Below are 21550 nucleotides of genomic sequence, written 5' to 3' on the forward strand. Positions count from 1 at the left end.
CCACTAAGGGCCCACAGCACCACCCCTCCAACATTTACCACAGTGAAAGGCTCACAGAGACACCAACACAGGGTAGGATTGAAAAGACAGCAGTCATCAAGGCAAGTACCAGCCGTTTATTGCTTGGTGCTAGGGATCACTGGGCGCGGTGCAAGGCGCTGGGCTGCCTTGGTGCAGGGCCAGGGGGAGAGGAGCAGATGCTGCTCAGAGCCCATAAGAAAGAGAGAGATTCATTGCAATGCCCCCTTGAAATCCCAATGCCTGTCTCTGACCCACATCCAGCCACAGTCTCTTCTTCCTGTCATCCATTTGCCTGAGCAATGGAAAGGCAGAGTGGCCTTCATTTTTCGCCCCCGAGCAACCAAGGCCTTCCATTGGGGAGTGCAGGTAAGGAGATGGCAAGTTGAGGGTGCCCTTGAGAAACAGAGGCTCCTCTCTCTCACACACACCCATCTGCAGAGAAATGTCACTGAGTAATAAGGCAGGTGCACACAGTGCTCCCCCTGCTCCGCCTCCTGCCAGCAGTTTCTTCTCGGTGTATCAGTTTCCCTCCCAGGCTATGAAGGAGTTGTCAACTTAGAGAACGAAGGAGCTGTCACACCAGGGCTGACATACAAGGTGTGACAGACCTGCTTGGAGCAAACACCACTTCCTTGCACGGCACATCACCATGCTGCACCTCAACTCTGACCCTTCATCTCCTCAGGCATGGAGCCAATCTAGGGGAGGGAGTGGGTCTTCAGAGGATTGCCTGTCTCCGCTCCATTTGCAACTGTTGAGGGCTCAAGAACATGGCAACCTCTCTTGCAAAAAAAGAGAGAGTGAAAAGAACCCTTCTTCTGGGCAAAACGCTGGCTGCCCCAGCTCAGAGAAGCGTATTGCAGGAGGAAGAAAGGGGAAGCACAAAGAAAAGCAGCCCAGCACAAAGCAGGACCAGTCCTTCCCTCACCCCCAAGATAAGTAAAGTGGGAAATCTGAGGGTGGCAGCAAATGATTGCTGGGAACAACTTCCCACCACCCAGGCTTTGAGTAGGAAGGAACGAGGCACTGGGCTCCAGAACCCAGTGCTGGGCTGTGTCACTCTTATCCATGCAAGGACCTTCCATGCACTGAGATCCCATGGATGATGCCTGCAACCTTCTTTCCTAGGCCAGGGCTGCCTCCTGCCAGCTTGGCAATGCCTGCAAGAGAAGGAGGCACCACACCACTGGCCTTGTACCCTGGAGTAGAGTGAAACTGAACTACATGAACACAGCTCCCACATGCTTCCCATCTTATGAAATATAAGGTGTGTCATTGTTCAGACAGGAGTACATAAGAATATCTTTTAAGGTAGATCAGACCAGAGGAGGGCACATCTCATCCAGTGCTCTGTTCTCACAGGGGCCAACAACCTGATGCCTCAATGGGAAGCCTGCAGATCCGGCTCTTCCTCCACCTACCTATCACTGTGAGGGTCCCAGTGACCTCAGCAGACCCAAAGGTATTTGTGACTTCACAGATGTACGTCCCGCTGTCCTCTACTCGCAGGTCACTGATCGTCAGCCCAGTGACACGTTTGGTCCATCGACTGTCAGCAGGCAGTGGCCGACCACCCTTGATCCATCGGATGGCTGGGTTAGGGTAGCCAGAGGCTATGCATGGAAGTTCCACCAGCTGACCTGCCTTTGCTTCCCGGGACTGGAAGCCATCTAGGATGGTTGGGATGGATTCTGCAGGGTCTGAGAGCAAAAAAGGGAAAAAAGGGAAAATGTGGGGGGAGAACTTTCACCATCAAGCACTCAAGCCCTGAAATTCTGTGAATGGAGCACATTATACAAGCTTGGAAATCTCAAATCCTTTTAAGTACTTAGTCTCCCCTCCCCTTAATCGTCTTTTCCTCTCTCCTCAATGGATTTGCATCCATTTGCAAGTTCGTATCCTTTCTGAACTGTGGTGCTCCAGACAGAACTCCAAACATGATCTTTTGAGTTTTCTCACTGGGAGAACAAAGGGGAAGGAAGCCCAATACTGGGAAATTGTTCCAAATAAGAGGGACAGGATGTCTGCACCCTCTCTTACCTAAAAGGCCACCTTCAGTAGGAGCTGGTGACAAATGGACACACAACTTATTAAGAGTCCCTCAAGAGCATCCCAACTGGTGTGACATTCACAACTTTCTCAATACATTCTGTAATCCACAAGCTACTAATCAGGCTACCATCGAGAGCGGAAGATGAATGATCAAAACTCACACATGAAATACAGCTTGGTGGGGTTTGGAGTGGGCAGTAAGAAACCTCTCAAGTTGCTCCAGGTATGGAGAAGGGAGGAGAAGAAGGTAACTAAGGGCCACACACAGGGGAGGAGCTGCTTAGGAAGAGGTCAAACTCTGGGGAGGGCACTGCTCCTTGCCTGGGGCAAGGTAGGAGACCCATCCAAAGGCCTGGATGCCCACTGCCAAATGCCAAGCTCTTCCACAACCCTAGGAAAATGCAACCACATATACACAAAAAACACTCAAGGCTTCTTTTCTCCCAGGCTTCCTCTAGCCTTCATTTGGGCAAAGGCTGTCTGTCTGCTCAGCTGAAGGAGAGCCCTTTAGGGTTTTTTTCAGAATCTAAGGAATACTAAGGGAATTTTACCCAGGCATGTTGTTATGGTCATGGGTGTAGCGGGGGGGGGCGGGGCAGAGGGGCAGCTGCTCCCCCTAAATCAATACAAATACGAGGTTCTGCCCCCCTAACAAAAGCCTCCCCCCCAAAAAAATCCTGTCTATGCCCATGGTTGTGGCATTTTCTTTTAGGTGCCTGAATTTACATCCCTGGATTTTATTTTAGACTAAGGAAACTCAAGATTAGATTAAGGCTTCCAGAAGCAATTCTTGCCTAGTTGGGCAGGGGGAAGGAGTTCAATGCCAAACACAGTGGAATGGTCAGGAAGCACCAGAGTTTGGTCAGGGGCTGTCCTACAATCAGACTTGCTTACTGCTGCTCATGTTCAGCCCAGAGTGGTTCTGAGAGCCATGAGGGCATTGGTAGTCCAGAGTAGACACTGGGGAAGCCGGTGCTGTGCTACACATTCCACAAATCCAATGCCTCCTCTTTATTACATCATGGACTCTCATCTTTACCTGAGTAAGGGAATTAAGAAGCGGAGCAGCCTTCACAGGAGAAGCTGTGAGCCTTACAGTGCATCCTTGTGGAAAGCCCAACCACAGACAACCAGCTGTTTCAACAAACAAGATAAGGTCCATCGAATCCCAAGAGCACTCCTAAGCCATCCAACATGCCACAATCACACATGCCCCTCTTCTCTTGGGAGGGACACAAAGGTTCAGATCCAGCTTAAGTGACCTGGGAAACAGCCCAGCAAAACATACCTGAGACGGACAGTCGGGCTCCATTGCTCTGCCGCGTCTCGCCACTGTACTTGTGCTTGGTGATACACCTATAGGTGGACAAGGCATCTTCCTTCTGGACGTCTGATATGTACAACCCACCATAGAAAGTAATGAAAAACCTATTTTCTGAAAGAGATAAATACAGAAAATGAATGAAAATACATTAGTGTTCTTGCTCATGTGCTGAGAAACCAAACCCCCCTCTGCCTGGCTATGGGTAGGGAAGAAAAACAGGGAGACGGCACAGTACTGCTAAGCTAGGCAGGTCTGGAACTTCCACAGAGTGGTCTGAAGGCAAGAAAGCAGAGCTCTTGCTTGGAGGGCAGGCAGCTGCCAGGAGGAGGCACCCACATTTTCCTTTCTTGCTGGCTAGATGTCTGCTTATATTGCAACAGCACATCCTTGCCAGGCTGGAATTTTTTACCAACCACTTCTATACTAATAAATGATTAACAAATTTATGGTGGCAGGATCCTCCCTTGATATATACACAAAGAGGACAGCAAGAACTACTGTGTGCGCGCACACACATAAATTCACATATACACCCCTCACTCCTTCTCTCCCATCCAATGGACTGTTTTGCCATTGGTGAGATACCAGCTGTAGGGCTTGCTTCACCATCCATCCACCCACCCTCTCCTCTTATGACAGCAGCCTCAGAGTCATTTTGGTTTCCACCCTCCTTCTATGAATGGCAACCGGAGACCATTCAGAAGAGCCACTTCTGGTCTAGGAGCCACAGATCATGCACAAAGAACGAGCCTGAACAGAGGAAGCAGCAACCTAAAGTTTGCTGACATCTCCTGCACACTACCCCAGCCCTCCGCTGAAACAACCACATTACAATTAAAAGGAAATCCATCCTGCTGCGTTAATAATTTGCTCAAATTACTGAGGAGCCTGTGAAAACAAATAGACCCTGAGGGAGCCTAAAGGAGGCAAACAAAGGCAGGATCATCTGTGGCTTGCAGGCGGCAGCAGCAGCTCCATGGCTGACCCGGCCAGATACTATCTAGTCCCCAGCACCGCCAGAAGGCAGGGCTCTCGCGTAATCATGTGCAGGCAAGAGATGCAGCCACCCCAGTGGTCCTCATCTGCTTTGAGCCCATCTGTCACTCAGAGATTGAGACTGGTCGCAAACACAAAACTGGTACAGGACCCAGCTCTGGCATACAAGGAGGAAAGGAAGTGCTGGAAACAGCCTGTAGAGAAGAGTGCGGAGAGAAATGAGACCAGGAAGGGAGATCTCCTCTCACTCACACATGCCCTGCTGCATCTTGGTCTAGCCTGCAAGCAACACATTTGGAACTCCCCAAATACTTAGGCAGCCTCAAGAGTTTAAGCCAGAGGTGCAAATCATGCCAGGAGGGAGTAGCAGGAAACCAAAAGAGGAGAGGGGCAGAGTGGGTCTGCATGCCTCGTTCTGTCTTTTTATTGCAAAGGGAAGGCAAATATTGTGGTTGGGAGGGACATCCAGCAGCACACACAGGAGACAAGCCGGCCCAGAACCTCTTATCAACCAATGGGCACGGGAGCTTGGCTGCCCTGGAATTTTAAGGAAAGGGTGGAGGTGAGGGATGTAGTTGCTATGGCAATGAGCAACTGCTGCTTTGCAAATTGCTGCTTCTCCCCCCCCCCCTTTCCCATTTTTGTGCACATTTAATTGATGGTGCTTTTTCAGCAGCATCAGGTCTCTCTTCTAGGCACGAAGGGTTTTGCAAGCAAAAGCAGCTCAAGGGAGAAGACCCAAGAGAGATCTTTGGCAGCACCAGCTAGCTCAATGCTCCACGCTCAACAGGAATCAAGCAGAGACCTACTCTAGAGTGATGGGAGAAGGAACTGAAAGGATTGGCAGCCGAGTATCACTGCTACAAAAGGAACATCAGCCCAAACTCCCTCTACCAAAAGGGATGGGGGGGAGGAGAGAGGGAAAATGAAAAGCTTTTGCTAATCAGTCACCCTTGAATCTGGGGAAACAAGGTTGTCTCATAACCCCACCTTAGCCTACCGCCCCTAGAAGACTGCATTAAAGGCTGGCTGGCTGGCTGACTGACTCTGAGCTACCCTCAAGAGATAAAATGCAATCATATTATTTTGTTCTAGTAAGAAATACATGCATTTTGTTGAATAAAATCATAAATAATAAATAAATCTGACAAGGATCTAGTTCACCTGCTGTTATTCCTTTCCAACGGATGTACACTGTGCCTCAGTTTCCCCATTTGTAAAATGGGTGTAGGAATCAGTTTCCCTGCTGTGTGGCTCTCCCTGCCCCTCTGGTGCTTCTACCTCATGACCTGCAGGGCCTCAGATGTAATGGAAAGGACCACTTTCCCTCATAGAAACCTGCCTGTCATTTTCTGGATGCCTTCCTTCAGAGCTTAGGCAGGCATGGATGTAGCTGGTGGGGTGCAGTGGGGTGCAGCTGCTCCCCCCCAATAAAAATACTTAAGTAACTGACCAACTGGTTGCAGATAACTCGGTCCCCCCCCCCCGCCGCCGCCAACATAAAGCCCCCTGCCCCCCAAAAAAATAAATCCTGGCTACACCCATGTAGGCAGGTAGTATGGTGGAGATCTCTCTCTCTCTGAGCATCAGTTTGGCATGCAGTAAGTTCCAGGTTCAAGCCCCAGTGACATCTCAAGGTACTGCTGGGAATGTCCCCTGCCTGGAGAGCCACTGCCAGTCAGTGCAGACAATACTGAGCTAGATGGGGCAATAGTCTGACTCAGCATAAAGCAGCTGCTTTTAGAAAACCAGTAGCGTTTATCATCATTACTCTCAGCATCTTTGCCTTATGTATTCTATAATCTGATTGCGGTTGGAGACCTGTGGTTTTGTTTTTAATTATATCTGTGATCCAGCTAGCATGCTCTTACAGGAGAAGAGCAGGAGCGCGATTTCTCAAACAAGTAACTAAAATAAAACGTGCTCCACCACTGACCGGCCTTCAGCCTCCCACGCTGGGCAACCACCCTAGGTTGTGACCCCAGATCCAGTGTGGACATGTGCTGGAGCCAGAGAGGCGCAGCACACAGCCACCCCTTCAAAGAGGAGGAATTGCAAACCCCGAAAGGGCTGAGCCCTTCCTGGATACAACAACCACTTCTAATACAGAGGAGGGGAAACGAGGATCGATGAGGGTTGCCAGTTACTGCGCTCTCCGATATAGATTTATAAAAACAATGGCATCCGAGTCGCAGCCTCCGTGGCAGCCAGAGGAAGCATGTTTTATAGTTCGTAAGACTAATGAGGTAAGTTCCCCCTCATCCTCCAGGGCCAGGTTTCCTTACACGCAGCACGGCTTCAATGGCTTGCGGGGTGGGGGGGATCGATACAAAGCCGCCGCCGTTTATGAATTAGCCGCCAGAGGAGCTTCTGCATATCCCGTCACCGAGGATAAACACGGCACTGTTTATAGAGCCTCCAGGTCTTGTTGAGATAAACTGATTGGGGGGTGGAGGGAGGAAGAGAGAACGAAGGGAGAGCAGAAGGTTACAAGGGCCCCCAATGCTAACCACCCAACTCAGACGGCTTTAGAAGAGGATTTGACAAATCTGTGGTAGGGCTCTTGATGGCAACTACTCATGGTGGCTCTATACCAGGGTTCTTAACCTGTGGGTCATGGATGGGCTTCAGGGCAGGGTCCATAATCTAGGCACAATTCTTCCCCCCCCCCATGCAAAATTGTATGCAAAACCTTGTGTGTGTTTATGTGCCTTGTGTTGGGGAAGGGGTCTTTCGTCATATTCTCAAAGGGGTCTGAGACCCAAAAAAGGTTAAGAACCTCTGCTCTATTTTGCCTCCAGGCTCCAAAAGTCACTAAGCAGGAAAGGCCTATTGCCTTCACTGGTTGCCCTGTGCAAGGAAACAGGATGCGGGATTAAGCGAACCTTTGGTCTGATCCAGCTGCAGGAATCTTTTTAAAACCTAGTATTTATTTATTTGATTTATTTGCTCCATAAAACAGAATGTCTCCCGTCCACTTACGTACATTTTTTTTTAAAAAAGCCATCAAGTGAAGCAATAAAGCAATAACCCCACCCCCAAGAAAAATAGGAACAGCAGTAAGCATGATTATGTTTTTTAAAATAATAAATAAACACATGAAAGTAAATAGCACGCATCATTTTGGTTCTGCGCTTCACATCCTCAGTTTTGTCTCCAAGAGGCGATTATTTTAAAATGCACATAAAATGAAACCGCAAAGGAGCGATCCACCTGAGGAGAAAGGGTCTGCCCCGTAAGATGGCTGTGTGGAGGGGCAAAGCAAGCGTCGCTTCCTCCATCCAGCCGAAGCGCAGCATCAGCTCCCCACCCCCAGCGAGGTGAGGTGAAACACGGAGCCACAATTCAGAAGGAAAAGATGTATTCCCCTCCTCCACTGCGCCACCCCCACCCCTGGGCTTTCCCTTCTCCGTGGTGGTGCCTCCTCGCCTGGCCGGCTCTCTTTCCTCCTGCCCTTAATCTCTTCTCTAAGTACAGCTCTATCTTCCCCCGTTAAAGGATTAACACCCATCTCTCATTCAACTATTGCAATGAGATTTTATTTCTAATTACGCCGTAATAAAACTGGGAGCGCTCCCAGGGTTTTCTCCAAATGACTTGTAGACACTCTGCAAGATTGGATCCTACTCGGCTGCATTGTAATAGCATTTCCCTGACATTCATTAGACATGCATGAAGGAGAGGTTTGAAGAATGGAATTGCATTTAAATGGATTTTCTGAGAGAGGGAGATGAAAACGGGCATGAAGAAAAAAGGGGAAAGGAGGAGGAGGAAAGGGCTGAACACAGGATGTAATAATCAGAGGGAATTGAAATAAAGCCTGGTCCCTCCCACCCCCACCCCACAACCAAGCATGTGCAGGGACAGCAAACCATGAAGGCGCTGCTGCCTCTTGGGTGCTGCTTGGGATCCCTGGGGAGGAGGGGGGAGGGGAGAGGGGGAGGCGCTCCGCAGACAAAACTGGCAGTCAGCCCCTGATGGTGAAGGGAAGGGGGTGGGGGGCTGATGTTCCCTAGAACATGAAGATGGCTGTATTATTTCCAAATACTGCTGTTGCAAATGGACACTGTTTATTTTGCATGCATTTAAATTTAGACTGAATCGTCACAGGCTGTGCTTTCTGCATCCACGGCCCCCAACTGCATTGTTTACTTCCTGTTTTCCTCTGCAATCATATGTGTGTGTGTACAGACACCTCCTGCCAACTTAGGATGACACGCCGTGCATTTGATGATGAAATGGACTCTTGCCCACAAAATCTTCCATTAGAATGACACGGGTTAGTCTCAAGGGTGCTACAGGGTCCTCAAGCACACACTCTGGGGCTCTGAAGTGCTTTGCTGCTGCTCCCTGCTCCTCTCCTGCACCTTCCCCCTTCACAATCCTGACAGGCCTCCGGGTGCCCTCAGTGCCATCCCTGCCACTGAGCCCATCCAAAAAATGACTGAGAAGCCAACAGGATGCAAGAGTGGACACCTCCAACACATCTGGAGTCTCAAAACACCTAGGACTTTTCATTCAACCAAGGAAATAACTCGAACAAATAAAACAAAATCTCGCCAAGAGGAAGAGGCATGTGAGTGTCCGAAGCCCACCACCCGGGCCAAGCTGAGCCTAGAGATCTTCCAAAATGCCGCAGAACTGGCTGTGGAAACCAATAAGGCAGGCCCTATACAGGAAGAAGGAACGCGGGTGGCACTGTGGGTTAAACCACAGAGCCTAGGACTTGCCGATCAGAAGGTCGGCGGTTCGAATCCCCGCGACGGGGTAAGCTCCCGTTGCTCGGTCCCAGCTCCTGCCAACCTAGCAGTTCGAAAGCACACCAGTGCAAGTAGATAAATAGGTACTGCTCCGGCGGGAAGGTAAACGGTGTTTCCGTGCGCTACTCTGGTTTCGCCAGAAGCGGCTTAGTCATGCTGGCCACATGACCCGGAAGCTGTACACCAGCTCGCTCGGCCAATAAAGCGAGATGAGCGCCGCAACCCCAGAATCGGCCACGACTGGACCTAATGGTCAGGGGTCCCTTTACCTTATACAGGAAGAAACCCCAAATACAGGCAGGAGTCCACAGCAGACAGAGTTCCCAGGCAAGGGAGATGAGAAACAAAGGAAATTCTGCAGGTTTCCACCAGACCCTCCCTCCCTCTTTGAGTTAATGTTATTTAGCAAGCAGATTGTTGAATGTTTCTGCTGCTTTGCCTGCCTGAGGTGACACCTGTGTCAGAATAAAGGCTGCCTCTTGCTTTGAAAAGCCAGAGAGAGGGAGGGAGAGAGGGAGCAGCTAATGGCTGCCAACTCCCAGGAACTCCAGGGAAGCAGGCACATACGCAGGTAGTCCTGCTCCTCAGAGGGGATGAGGCTCACAGCAGCAAGGACCCAGGTGGGCATGCAGAACAGCGATGCACACTGGCTCCCCGCTCTCATTCAGCACCTGCAGCCAAGTCCTAGCCTGCACACTGTCAAAACACAAGGAGAACTTAAGCTCCCAGAGGTGGTCCAGAGGCGCCAAATACCAGCAGAAAATTACAGAACAGGATGAGGAATGTTACGAAATGAAGAGGAGGGGACTCGAGATTCCCATGGCTAATCTTGTTAGCGAGACAATTTCTTATCAAACTCATTATGTGTCAGAGAGTGAGAGGGGATGATGAGAGGGGGTGAGGCAGGCGGATGGGGGGGATTGCCAATGTCTTTGTAAAGTGGGGTAATTGTGCCTTGAGCATGGATGGAGGTTCCCTGCTACGGGGGGGGGGGGGATCCATAGTGTGGCCATGGATTGAATGAGGTTGTGTCAAAGAGCCCCAGAATCTTTCTACTCTCTCTCTGTCTTCTCATTTGTTTTCAGCTGCAACATCCAGATTGTAAGACCCTTGGGGACAGAGACCTGTCTGGAAAGTATACACTGATGGTGAGTTATTTATGCATTCAAGTATTATTTCTCTTTTATAAGCTCTTTGAACCCCATTGCTTTTTGGTGAAGAATCATTCAAGGTGGTTTACAACAAAACTAAAACAGACCCCAAAAAATGAGAGTTTAAAATAACAATTAAAATGCAGAACAAGAAGACATAATTCCAGCTTATGCAGAGCCAAACACCTACTGGAGCAAGAAAGACTGCACTACTCACCAAATTATAAAACGTGAGGGAGCCAGTAAGGCATAGCACGCCCTTTGTGCTGCTGGAGGGTAGGGGGCAGAGTAGGGCCTCAGATGTTGGGTCCAGAAACAGACAGACAACAATAGAAACTGGAGTGCTATGCTCCAAATGGAGAGCACTCCAGTTAATATCCCAGCTGAAGTTTTCAGACCCACCTACTATGATAATCAAGTGTGGCTGTAGCTAAGGAATGGATGACCATGGTCAGGTCTGAACTGAGATGAACTAACTAAAGCCCTATGGAGTCCCCAAATCCTAAATACAATTGATGGACATGAAAAGACTCTGGAATGCCTGTTTGCTAAGGGAGGCTAGAGGAAAACCAATGGGGAGTCAACGTCAAGGGCGGGTTCCACAAATTTGAGCTGCTCTTGGTCATGCACATCCTCCCCGTTGACACTGTTGTATCACAGCTTCACCCAGATGCCCTTATGAAAGGAGATGCCCTTTGCCCTCCTGGATTGCTAAGCAGCTTAGGCCAGTGGTGACAAGAGTTTCCTGTCAGCTGCTTGCCATAATTATGCACCTACTTATGGGTGCATAAATATGCATTCTGCTTATGGAGCCCAGGTCCTGAGCACCTTGGGAGCAGAGGAGACGCTGGGGGTTGGGGGAGAGACTTAAGCGTTTCTCCTACAAAACCCAACAGATTCTTTTCAATGGAAGTCCAAAATTCTAATGGTTTGCATCTTTGCACAAATGTCTATTCATCCTGATAGCCACGTCTGACCTTCAGGATCAGAAGCAGCTTCAAGGGTCTTCTTATGTTTCCAAGAGAAGCCAAAGGAGCCACGCAGAAGAAAAGGACAGTCAGTGTCTTATGGGGGGGGGGGGGGCACTGCCTTGATGAGGAAGGGGGTGTTGAGATGCCTCCCTGCTATGTAAGAGGGATAAGTCAGTGCAAAGATCAGAGAGGTGGCTCAAAATCTGAATCCATTGTCCTCCACTATTCTTGCACAAGTGAAAATACCTCAAGTCACCTGCAAATTTGTCTTTCTTTCTTTCTTTCTTTCTTTCTTTCTTTCTTTCTTTCTTTCTTTCCTAAAGCCACCTATTTCAATTGCCTGGGAGGATACAAATTTCAGGCTGGGGTTTTCCTCACTAGAGCAGCCCCTCCGCGGCTGGCCGCTGCCAAAAGTCCACGCAGAAACACAGAGGAAAGCCCTAAAGGAAGCCGTCGGGCGCGGGGGGGGAAGCTTGCCCACTTTATATATGGGGTGTGTTTTTCACTAAGGAGGAAAGGGGGTGAACCGTCCGTCCACCAGGATAGCAGCGCAACTAAATGCCTGTCTGCCTCCCATCCTCAAAAGTCCTTGGTTAAGAGACCGCCCCCACCCCTCAGCTCGTTGTTCAGCTATACATAGGGGGGTGTAGTACACGGAGGCACTGGGGTAACCCCCCTTCTCCCCTCACCACGGCTGAGCCTGCTGTTTTCAGCAAACGCTCCCCCCGCGGCGCTCCTCCCCACTCACCCCTTTTTAAGCTGAAATGTGGAACGAGTCAGATTTCATGCTAATGAAGCGAAAATCTGATCGGGCTTGTGCAGAAATTTGCATCTCAAAGCAGAAAACAGGGCGCCAGCTACCGAAGGAAGAAGGCACCTCCCGCGCCGGCGGCGGCTGCTGCTGCTGCTGCTGAGCCGGCGAGCAGCTCTCGGGGTCTCCGGGACGCCGGTCAGCTCGGTCAGCAGCGGCCGCGACGGGGGAGGAGAACGGGCCAGCGCTCCTCCGACCGCGCTCCTTCTCCTACTTCGACGCGCCTGGGCTTCGGGCTCCTCGGTGCGCCACGGACGCCCGGGGCAGCAGGGGGCATGGGGGCATGGCGATCCCAGTCCAGCCACGGGCTGCCGGGACCGCGATGCACGGCTGGCCTCTCCGGCACTCGCTGGGACAGGAAGGGGGCAGAGCGACGCAGCAAGACGCGGCGGCCTCCCCACCCTTCGCACTATGGAGCCAGGGCGTCAGGCTGAAGGCCCTACTCTGTTCACACTGGGCGCAGGCTGATCCTAGAGACGGCAGGCCGACCCGTTTCGAGGACCCAGTTGCACTGGGCGACCCATCCCCTTCGGCCATTAAGAGAGCCGATTTGCAGCGGAATCTGCTCCAAGGAGGGTCCCCGGGACCTCCACCAAGAGGCAGTCAAGCCACAGGCCGAACCTCCAGGCTATTCCCTCCCCGAAGCGGTCTCTGCTCGAGGAACTGCTGGGCAGGGGGGTCTCCCTCGGCGGTCGCTTCGGGCTCTTCGATCGCTCACTTAAGCAAGGCCGGAAAAATGTTCAAACTAGCCCTGCCTGACTTCCCGCTTAGGCAGCAGCCCTTCTTGCAAACGCACCACCAAAAGCAAATCTTCCCCCTCTCTCCCCGTCAAAAAAGTGAAAGTCAGTCACTGGAAAGGAAGAGAATTAAAAATGAATGAAAAACGGTTAAGGAACTCCTTTCCAGAAAAGCCAAGTGCGCGCAGAAACACACGGTGCTGTTGCCTGCCAAAAAGTTGGCAGCTCCAGTCCCTACCACTGAGGTAAGGTGTGGCTGGCAGGAGACACCCCCCCCCCTTCACAGCCAGGTATTGAGGGCGCAAGCAGCGCTCAAGGAAGGAAGCATGCAGGACTTGGAGGGGGATGTATGTGCGGGCAGGGCATTGGAATGCAGCCTTCGGTGTTGTGGGGTTCAGACAAGAAACCCAGGAACAACTGCTGTTCCTGCTGTTGCAAAACTGGTGAGCCACCTAGAGATTTTGTTTTTCTAAAAATATGGATCTTTATAAAAATAACTACGAGCCGGTATGGAGGGAAATAAGGAAAGACTTAGAGAAATGGGGACGTCTAAAATTATCTTTATGGGGAAGAATAAATATGATAAAGATGAATGTTTTACCAAGACTGATGTTTCTGTTTCAGTCCATACCTATAATAAAAGGAAGTAAGACTATAAAAGAATGGCAGAGAGTAGTTTCGAGGTTCATATGGCAGGGCAAAAAGCCCAGAATCCAATTCAAATTGCTTACAGATGTAAAAGAAAGGGGGGGGTTTGCGCTGCCAGATCTTATGCTATACTATGAGGCGACATGTTTAAGTTGGCTAAAAGACTGGGTCAATTTAGAGAATACGGAACTACTTGATCTGGAGGGTTTCGATAACCACCTTGGCTGGCATGCCTACATGTGGAAAAGTGAAACGAAAAAACACAGGGGATTCAGAAATCATATTTTTAGAGGACCGATAATAGAAGTGTGGGAGAGATATAAAAACATACTAGAACCGAAAACACCCCATTGGTTAGCACCACTCGAAATAATAAATAGGAAAACCATCAATATGGGAGGTAACCGGGTAACATATAACCAACTAGTAACTAAAGTGGATGGGAAATGGAGAATTAAACCCTACGAGACGATTAGAGAATATGTATACGATTGGTTTAGTCACCAACAGATTAATCAGATGTTTAGTAGAGACATCAAAGAAAGAGGGTATGTAGACAAAGACTCAAAATTCCAGACGGAAATAATAAACAGTAAGGTGAAAAATATATCTAAAGCATATAGGATGCTGTTAGACTGGAATTTGGGAAACGAGGAGGTGAAATCAGTGATGATTTGTTGGGCAAAGGACGTAGGCCACAGTATACAATACGAGGACTGGGAAAGACTATGGAAAGACGGTTTGAATTTCACAGCGTGTACGGCGATAAAAGAAAACGTTATGAAAATGTTTTATAGGTGGCATTTGACACCTGTAAAACTTTCAAAAATGTACAAGGTTAGCAAAAAGTGTTGGAGATGTAAAGACGCAGATGGCACGTTCTACCACATGTGGTGGGAGTGCGGGAAGATAAAACAGTTCTGGGAAAAGATATATACAGAACTGAAAAAAATATTAAAGTACACGTTTAAGAAAAAACCAGAAACTTTCCTATTAGGAATATTACAACAAGAAATAAGGAAGGAGGATTGTAAAATGATATACTACGCGACTACGGCAGCAAGGATCTTAATAGCTCAAAGATGGAAACAGGAAGAAACCCCAACAATAGAGGAGTGGAGAAGCAAATTAATAGAATATGCAGAGCTAGATAAGTTAACGGGAAAGATCAGATATATAAAAGATCAAGTGTTTATCAGAGACTGGGGAAAATATGTAAATTATCTGGAAAACATCAGTGATGGGCAAATAACGCTGAGGGGGTTTAGAGAAGTACTGTGATAGACCAAGGTTATTGTATAAGGAAAATAGAGATCAACAATCGACATAATGACAATATAAAGGATGAAACGTGCGACCTTATTTACTGACTTCGTATGATTCGCGGTCAGGCTGAAGGAAGTCCCAAAACAAAGAAATAAGTTATGAAAAAACTATGGAAACAAGAATTTTGAGTGCTCTTTTTGTTTGTTGTGACTGAGAATTTTTGTATTTTTCTTTGTATGTTTGTGCTTTGTTGATTATTTGTGTGTATGTTGTCTTTGTGGAATAAAAATAAAAAGAATTTGAAAAAAAAAAAAGAGAGATTTTGTTTTTCGGTGGCATTTAAGTATTGTTAGTAAGACAAATCAATAAACTCAACTCAGACTGGCCAAGTTTGTGAAAAGACAAAGGACACATGATGAGTCCTCTACACAGAGAGAGAGAGAGCGTGCACCCCAGAGCTGACAGTTAATGTCCCCAACAGTCTGTAGTGTTGCCATTGTCCTCATCATAATATTTTCAGGAAGCCTGGGAGGAGCCAAAAGCTGCAGCTCCATCAGAGATTGTCAACGTGTGTCGTGCGAGGCTGATTTTAGGCTCTTAAGTCCAGCAAGCAGGAGAATTACAAAGTGAGCAACCTAAGTGGCAGCTTGGAACAGATTTTAACTATGGCAGCTCATTATTAGAGAAAGAGAAAGAGTGAAAGAAAGGAAAGGAAAAGGAAAAGGAAAAGGAAAAGGAAAAGGAAAAGAAGAACACGCAAAGGAAATTAGAAAGAACAACCCAATATGACAGCACAGTTGCTCCAGAGCCCCTGGCTAAATTATAAAGCAGTTTACTGAGGTGGAAAGCTGCAGCAAGAGCTGAGGACAGAATATGTGAAAACCATCTGCAGATTTAAAAATAATCTACTTCACAACAGCCCTGGAACATATTCTCCTACAGAAAATAAGCAGGATTCCTTGTTGCTGTGAAATGTTGGGGCACAGGAAAGGGAATTATTAGAAGCATTCCAGGATTGTTCCGTCCTCAAGAATGAAGATATCAAGAGTCTAAAATAGCTTTAAAATAAAAAATTGTCTTCTTTAAATCCACTCTGCATGCTTGGGGGAAATGGACTGCAATATGAGCTTGCTGAAATCCAGGACAAAGCTGCTCTGGCGCTAACAAGCCCCTTTCCTCCTCCCTCTCAGTGACAGATGCCTTCCTACCTACAATAAATATAGGTTGTGTTCCCCACCCTCCCTCCCACCCCCCTTGCACATGAAGGGATGTATGTCTTAATTAAGCAGGACACTAGCAGCATGGCTAATGATTTTTGCTGCTTGCTATGTAAATCTCCACTCCATGCCAGGGTTAACTTCCTACCCGGGGGTTTTGTGCAAGCACTGGGGTGCACGTCTGCTCATTATTTCACGCCAGGAAATCCATCTAACAAGGCAGAAAGGGTGCCCAGTCACAAACGCGCCTTCTCGCTTAGTTCTAAATTTAGCCAAGAGCTTTGCCAACAGTAGCAAGACCCCTACCTCCCCTAGACCCTGGCATCAGAAGCCATGGCTTAACTGGGATATTGGGGAGGGGGGAGTTCTTTTGAATTAGCTAGCTGGAAAGCCAGATACTCATTAAATTATCCCTTTATGGTCAGGAAATCACAGGGAAATGAAAACTCTGGAGCAGTCAGGTCGTCATCCAAAGCCCAGAAGAAGTCCAACCAAAGAATGGGAGGTCCTACAGAGAAACTAAATAGATGGGCAGGAGCCTAACTTCCCTCTCTCAGGAGGGTTCTCAAAGGCTTGCCGGTACTTGGCCGATGGAGGGCACCCACAGTATGAAATAGGCCATAGGTGAAGATTAAAGGTAAAGGGACCCCTGACCATTAGGTCCAGTCATGACCGACTCTGGGGTTGCGGCGCTCATCTCGCTTTATTGGCCAAGCGAGCCGGCGTACAGCTTCCGGGTCATGTGGCCAGCATGACTAAGCCGCTTCTGGCGAACCAGAGCAGCACATGGAAACGCCGTTTACCTTCCCGCTGGAGCAGTACCTATTTATCTACTTGCACTTTGATGTGCTTTGGAACTGCTAGGTTGGCAGGAGCAGGGACCAAACAACGGGAGCTCACCCTGTCGCGGGGATTCAAACCGCCGACCTTCTGATCGGCAAGTCCTAGGCTATGTGGTTTAACCCACAGCGCCACCCGCGTCCCTAGGTGAAGATTAAGAAAGCACAATTTTTCCCTTGCCCCTCCCTGGGGTGTTTTTTCTACTTCAACCTTGCTACCTTGTAGGCCCACAAGACATTTTGCTGCCTGAAGTGGAACCCAAATAGCAGTCTTGCTCTGCCCCAGTCTTTCTACAGTATTCAGACACCAATTCCAGAATACATTCTTTCCTCCAGTCTCCCTCACCCCAATTTATTGTTGCTGCCCAAAGCAGGTCAGTTTCACCCTGATACATAGCTGGGCTGGCGCCATTCAGCAATCACCTATCCTTCCAGGTTAGTCAGCTCCCCAAAGCAACAGCCCCTGAGACCATGCCAAAATTTCCTGGTCCAACCTTGTCTGCAGGAGAAGTGTCATTTCTCTGTTGCTGCTGCTACAGCAGTAAACTCTGGATCATTGTGTAGAGACCAACACATGCTTCCAAGCACTGAAGCAGTTCATCTCCCTGGCCAGGCTCTCAAATGTGGGGGGGAATGACCCTCCCCACCTCAAGAGGAAAGGACTAGTTGGATATACTTATCCATTTTTGCAGAGACACCAAGAATGCTTTACTTGATAGAAATAACACAGACACACGCCAGCAAACACTTCCTTTGCAACAGATCTTTGGACAGATTCAGCTATCGTCCATGCCAAGAAGTCTTCATGTAGAGCTTGATGGGTCTGCATGATGCACCTTCTTGGGAGCCAACTGAACAAAATCTACCTTCTCATTGTGATCAAGAGTTCTGTGCAAATCAAATGCTTCCTTCCTTTCATGGAACACAAATTCTCTTTAGAGGTAAGAGATGTCTGACAAACATTGTTCCTGGCATTTTGCTCCAGGATCTGAAGAAGCTCAAGGTCTTCACTTCTGTTGCCTAGGCTCTGGTAACCTCTGGGTTAGATTACTGCAATGAACTATATGTAGGCCTGCCTTTGAAGATGGTCCAGAAACTGAAGGAAGTTCAGGTTTCTGCAGCCAGGTTGCTCACTGGGGCAAGACTGAACACAAAACACCAATCCTGGCCCAATTGCACTGGCTGCCAATTACGTGTCCAGGCTCAAGTCAAAGTTCTGGTTTTGACATATAAAGTGTTATACAGATCAGCACCCCAATATCTGAAGGTGCCCCATGAACTGACCCAGATCCCACAATCATAATCACAGGCTCTTCTCCATGTGCTCCCTCCATGGGAGGTCCAAAAGGTGGCAACACAAAAATAGGCCTTTTCAGTGGTAGCTCCCAGCATGTGGAATGCTCTCTATAGGGAGGCTCACCTGGTGCCATCTTTGTCTAGTTTTAGGCACCAGGCAAAGACTTTTCTTTTTACCTGGGTATTTGGCCCTTAATTTGATGGGCTGATGGGGTTTTTGGGAGGGGGGTGGTAGTTTTTGTGGCTTCTTTTGGTGGGACAGGAGCTGCTATACCTGTGCTTTATTTGTGGGGGGGTTGGTTTTTATTGTGCTTATTGTAGCTGGCTTTAGTATTTCTATTGTGGTTGTAAGTTACTGTGAGACATTTTCATGACCAAAGCATTATTATTATTATTATTATTATTATTATTATTATTATTAAACAAGTGCAATCAGCTGTTATTGGTGCTCACACTGTGACCCATGTGCAACAGGTGAGCTGCTCAGCAAAGTTCCTGCAGAACCAGCTGCCACCACCACACCTGATCTCTGGCTTTGTTTCCAAGCGGACCTTGGAGCTCCATGTGGAGCCCAAAGGCTCTCTACAGAAATGAAGATGAAGGTGGCCACACGTGGCTGGGACTGGCTCACAGGTGCTTCACTGAGCAGCGTGTCTGATGCTGAAGAACTTAGAAGGGAAAGGAAGCCCTTTTCAATCGGGTGGGAGAGAAGAACAACCCCAGCATCTATCCCCACCACACCAGGAAAGGGTTCCTTGTTCTGTTTTCCTTTTTTAAGAAGAGTGCCGCAGCAGCAGCAGGCATCCTGCTCAGCAAAGCACCTGTCAAGCCAGCTCCACCAGCCATGCACACCTATTGCTTGGCTCAGCAGCATGCCTGCTGTCATGCAGCTGTTTTCCAAAACGACCAGAAAAGGAAAGAGGAACCCCTTCGTGACACCACTATAAGCTTGCAGGGGAGTGTAGAGTAGAGGGGACAGAGGTTGGGAGTGGGAGATGGGTGGTGATGCCTAGGCAAGTTGGCCGGCTGGCTGGCAAAGTGGAGCAGCAGAGTGCAGGATGTCCCTATGGGCTCCCAGCTCCCAGGGCAGTTGCCCCAGAACACAAAAGAATTTCTTCAGCAACACTCCACCTAAGCAAAAAAGCTGCATGAGGCAGTCTCTGAAAAATTTTGCTGCAAAAATGTATTCACGCAGGTTTTTGCAAAAACACCCACCCACCTACAACAACTTTCTCTCTCTCTCTCTCTCCTGCTCTGTTACACCTGCCCAGAGGCGTGGGGACGTAAACAGCAAGGGTAGATGCAACAGGCATTTTCCTACTCAGAGTGAATGAATTTTACATCAGACCAGCACATGCTTCCACAGAAAGTAAGGCTGAATTTTCCCAGCATGTCTAAAAGGTAGGAATCATGAAGGCGCCTGCACTTCCCTCCGGGGAAAAAGAGCACAAAGCTAAGACCGGGGAGGGGATGTATGAGCGTGTGCGAGTAATTCCACATTTTCAATCATTCTCAAGAGCTAATCCGAACAGTATAGTAAAGCTCCGGCTGGCAACAAGCCACAAAGGGCTTCCCACAAAGCCACAAAGAGCATTGAGAGACCAGAAAGAGGCTCTTGTCATTTTGACCTGTTTCTTAGAGAAAAAGGCGGCTGCTGGAAGCGCTCAAAGGCTCTGGACGCAGAGCAGCCACCAGTACAGCCCAATAACCTCAACTAGAAAAGTTTCCTTTTATTAAAGGCAACTCTTTCAATACAACTCCCCAGCTTTTAGCAGGCAAGCACAACAGTAGCTGGTAATAAAAAGTCTTCTCTACCCCTCACTCAAGGATACAAGGTGAAGTGCCCCTCTATACACACACTGCTACCTGTCCCAAATTTGCACAGAAACACAATGCAAGCTACAGTATTCAGACCCTTTCTAAGAGGGGGGGAAACCCTTGTTTCTGCGCCCCAGAAAATGCCTTGATTTCATGTAAGGCTAAAACCTATAACCAATTTAACTTGGTTGAGTAATCAGGGGGGGGCTTTCCTTCTAAAAATGACTAGTGATTTATTAGGAATAATCCGAAATTAGGATAGGGCTGTACCTCACAGATATTAAAGGATCTAACATGAACAGATACATAATTAAGGCCCAAGGGTGTGTTTGTTTAAATAAATTCACAAAACCTAGGGTCCTTTAAATTAAGCTGCAAGTTTCCTCACATGTTCAAGCACCTTTGTGGAGTTTTTGGAAATAGGCATAGTCATCCGAAATTAGTCAAATTCAGAGAAGTAAAAACAGAAAGCAAAACAACAACAACAACAACAACAACAACAACAACAACAACAACCCTAGTTATAAGATGAGGGCAAGTGGACTAAAAGAGCTGAGAGATGGGATGTTGCCAGGGGTGACTAAATAAAAGAAGGGAAAGAGCAAAGATATCAGAATTTGGAGATCCAGCAAGCAGGCAGCCACTAGATAGATCTGAATCTGGAGCTAGGAGGTGTCACGCCTAGGTTCTTGCGTTGTGTAATGGCATTTCTTGCTTGCCTCTGTTTATCCTAAGAGCCAAACCATTGTACCATCCCCTAACAAACTATCCTGCTTCCTAGAATACAGTGCCTGTGTTGTCAGTGGCGTACCTACCTGTTTGGGTGCCCGGGGCAGCGTGCGCACCCTGCAGCAGAGGGCGGAGCAAGTCGCCCATGGGGGCGGGGCAAGCTGCTCATGGGGGTGGGGCGAGCCAAGGCAGGGCACGCCATGTGGAGCCTCTCTTCCGCCTCCCCCTCAGCTGTAGGACGGCTGAGGCGGTGGGCAGAAGCAAGCCCTGTGCTGCTCAAAAGAGAGGCGTGGCTCAGACACACTGCAGACCCCGCGGTGTGACACCCAGTGCCCTCCGCCTCACCTAGCTACACCTCTGGATCAGGCAGATTCATGGAGGAGAGGGCTGTCGAAGGCTACTAGCCATAAAGGCTGTGCTCTGTCTGCAAAGTTGGAGGAAGCGATGCTTCAGGCTTCTGAAAATCACTCGAGAGGAGAGTGCTCCTGTAGTGGCGTAGAAAGGGGCGTGTGGTGGGTGCGGGAGTTATTTTTTCAAAAACATATTTTTGCCATTTTGTCACCCCCCTCAGTGATGACACCCAGGGCCACTGCACCCCCCTTCCTACACCACTGTGCATTGTAGGTTTAAAGAGCTGCTGAATGGAGGTAAAGTAGAGGGTGACTTGTTATTATTATTTATTACTTAGCATCCACAGGCCTTGGGGGTGATTCCTCCTCATTTCATATATGGCAGTTGGTTCACAAGATGCCATTGTGTCACTGTGGGGCTTGGGATGGTGCTCAGTTGGTAGAGCCCACAAAGAGAGCCCCGCAAGATAGGAACCCGGTTTCTTCAAAGCTAGGGCAGCGCTATGGAGGAGCTGCTGCTAAAAGCTGAGGCTGGTTCTAGCTCTGCAGCCCACAGTGGCACCA

General features: G+C 48.7%; 1 protein-coding gene across 5 annotated transcripts in view; it reads right to left on the minus strand.

The window, feature by feature from the left end:
* Positions 1-21550, minus strand: part of DSCAML1 (DS cell adhesion molecule like 1) — a 166509-nt gene that overhangs the window by 53262 nt on the left and 91697 nt on the right. For all 5 annotated transcript variants that reach the window (XM_083480327.1, XM_083480326.1, XM_083480328.1 and 2 more), the window contains 2 exons: positions 3362-3508; positions 1443-1721 (listed from right to left, as the gene is read on the minus strand). In XM_083480327.1, the coding sequence (XP_083336453.1) occupies positions 1443-1721; positions 3362-3508 (426 nt within the window). The remainder of the gene's footprint in view (positions 1-1442; positions 1722-3361; positions 3509-21550) is intronic.

Source organism: Podarcis liolepis (genome assembly GCF_965112155.1).
Source record: "Podarcis liolepis genome assembly, chromosome: 16".
Classification (NCBI taxonomy): Eukaryota; Metazoa; Chordata; class Lepidosauria; order Squamata; family Lacertidae; genus Podarcis; species Podarcis liolepis.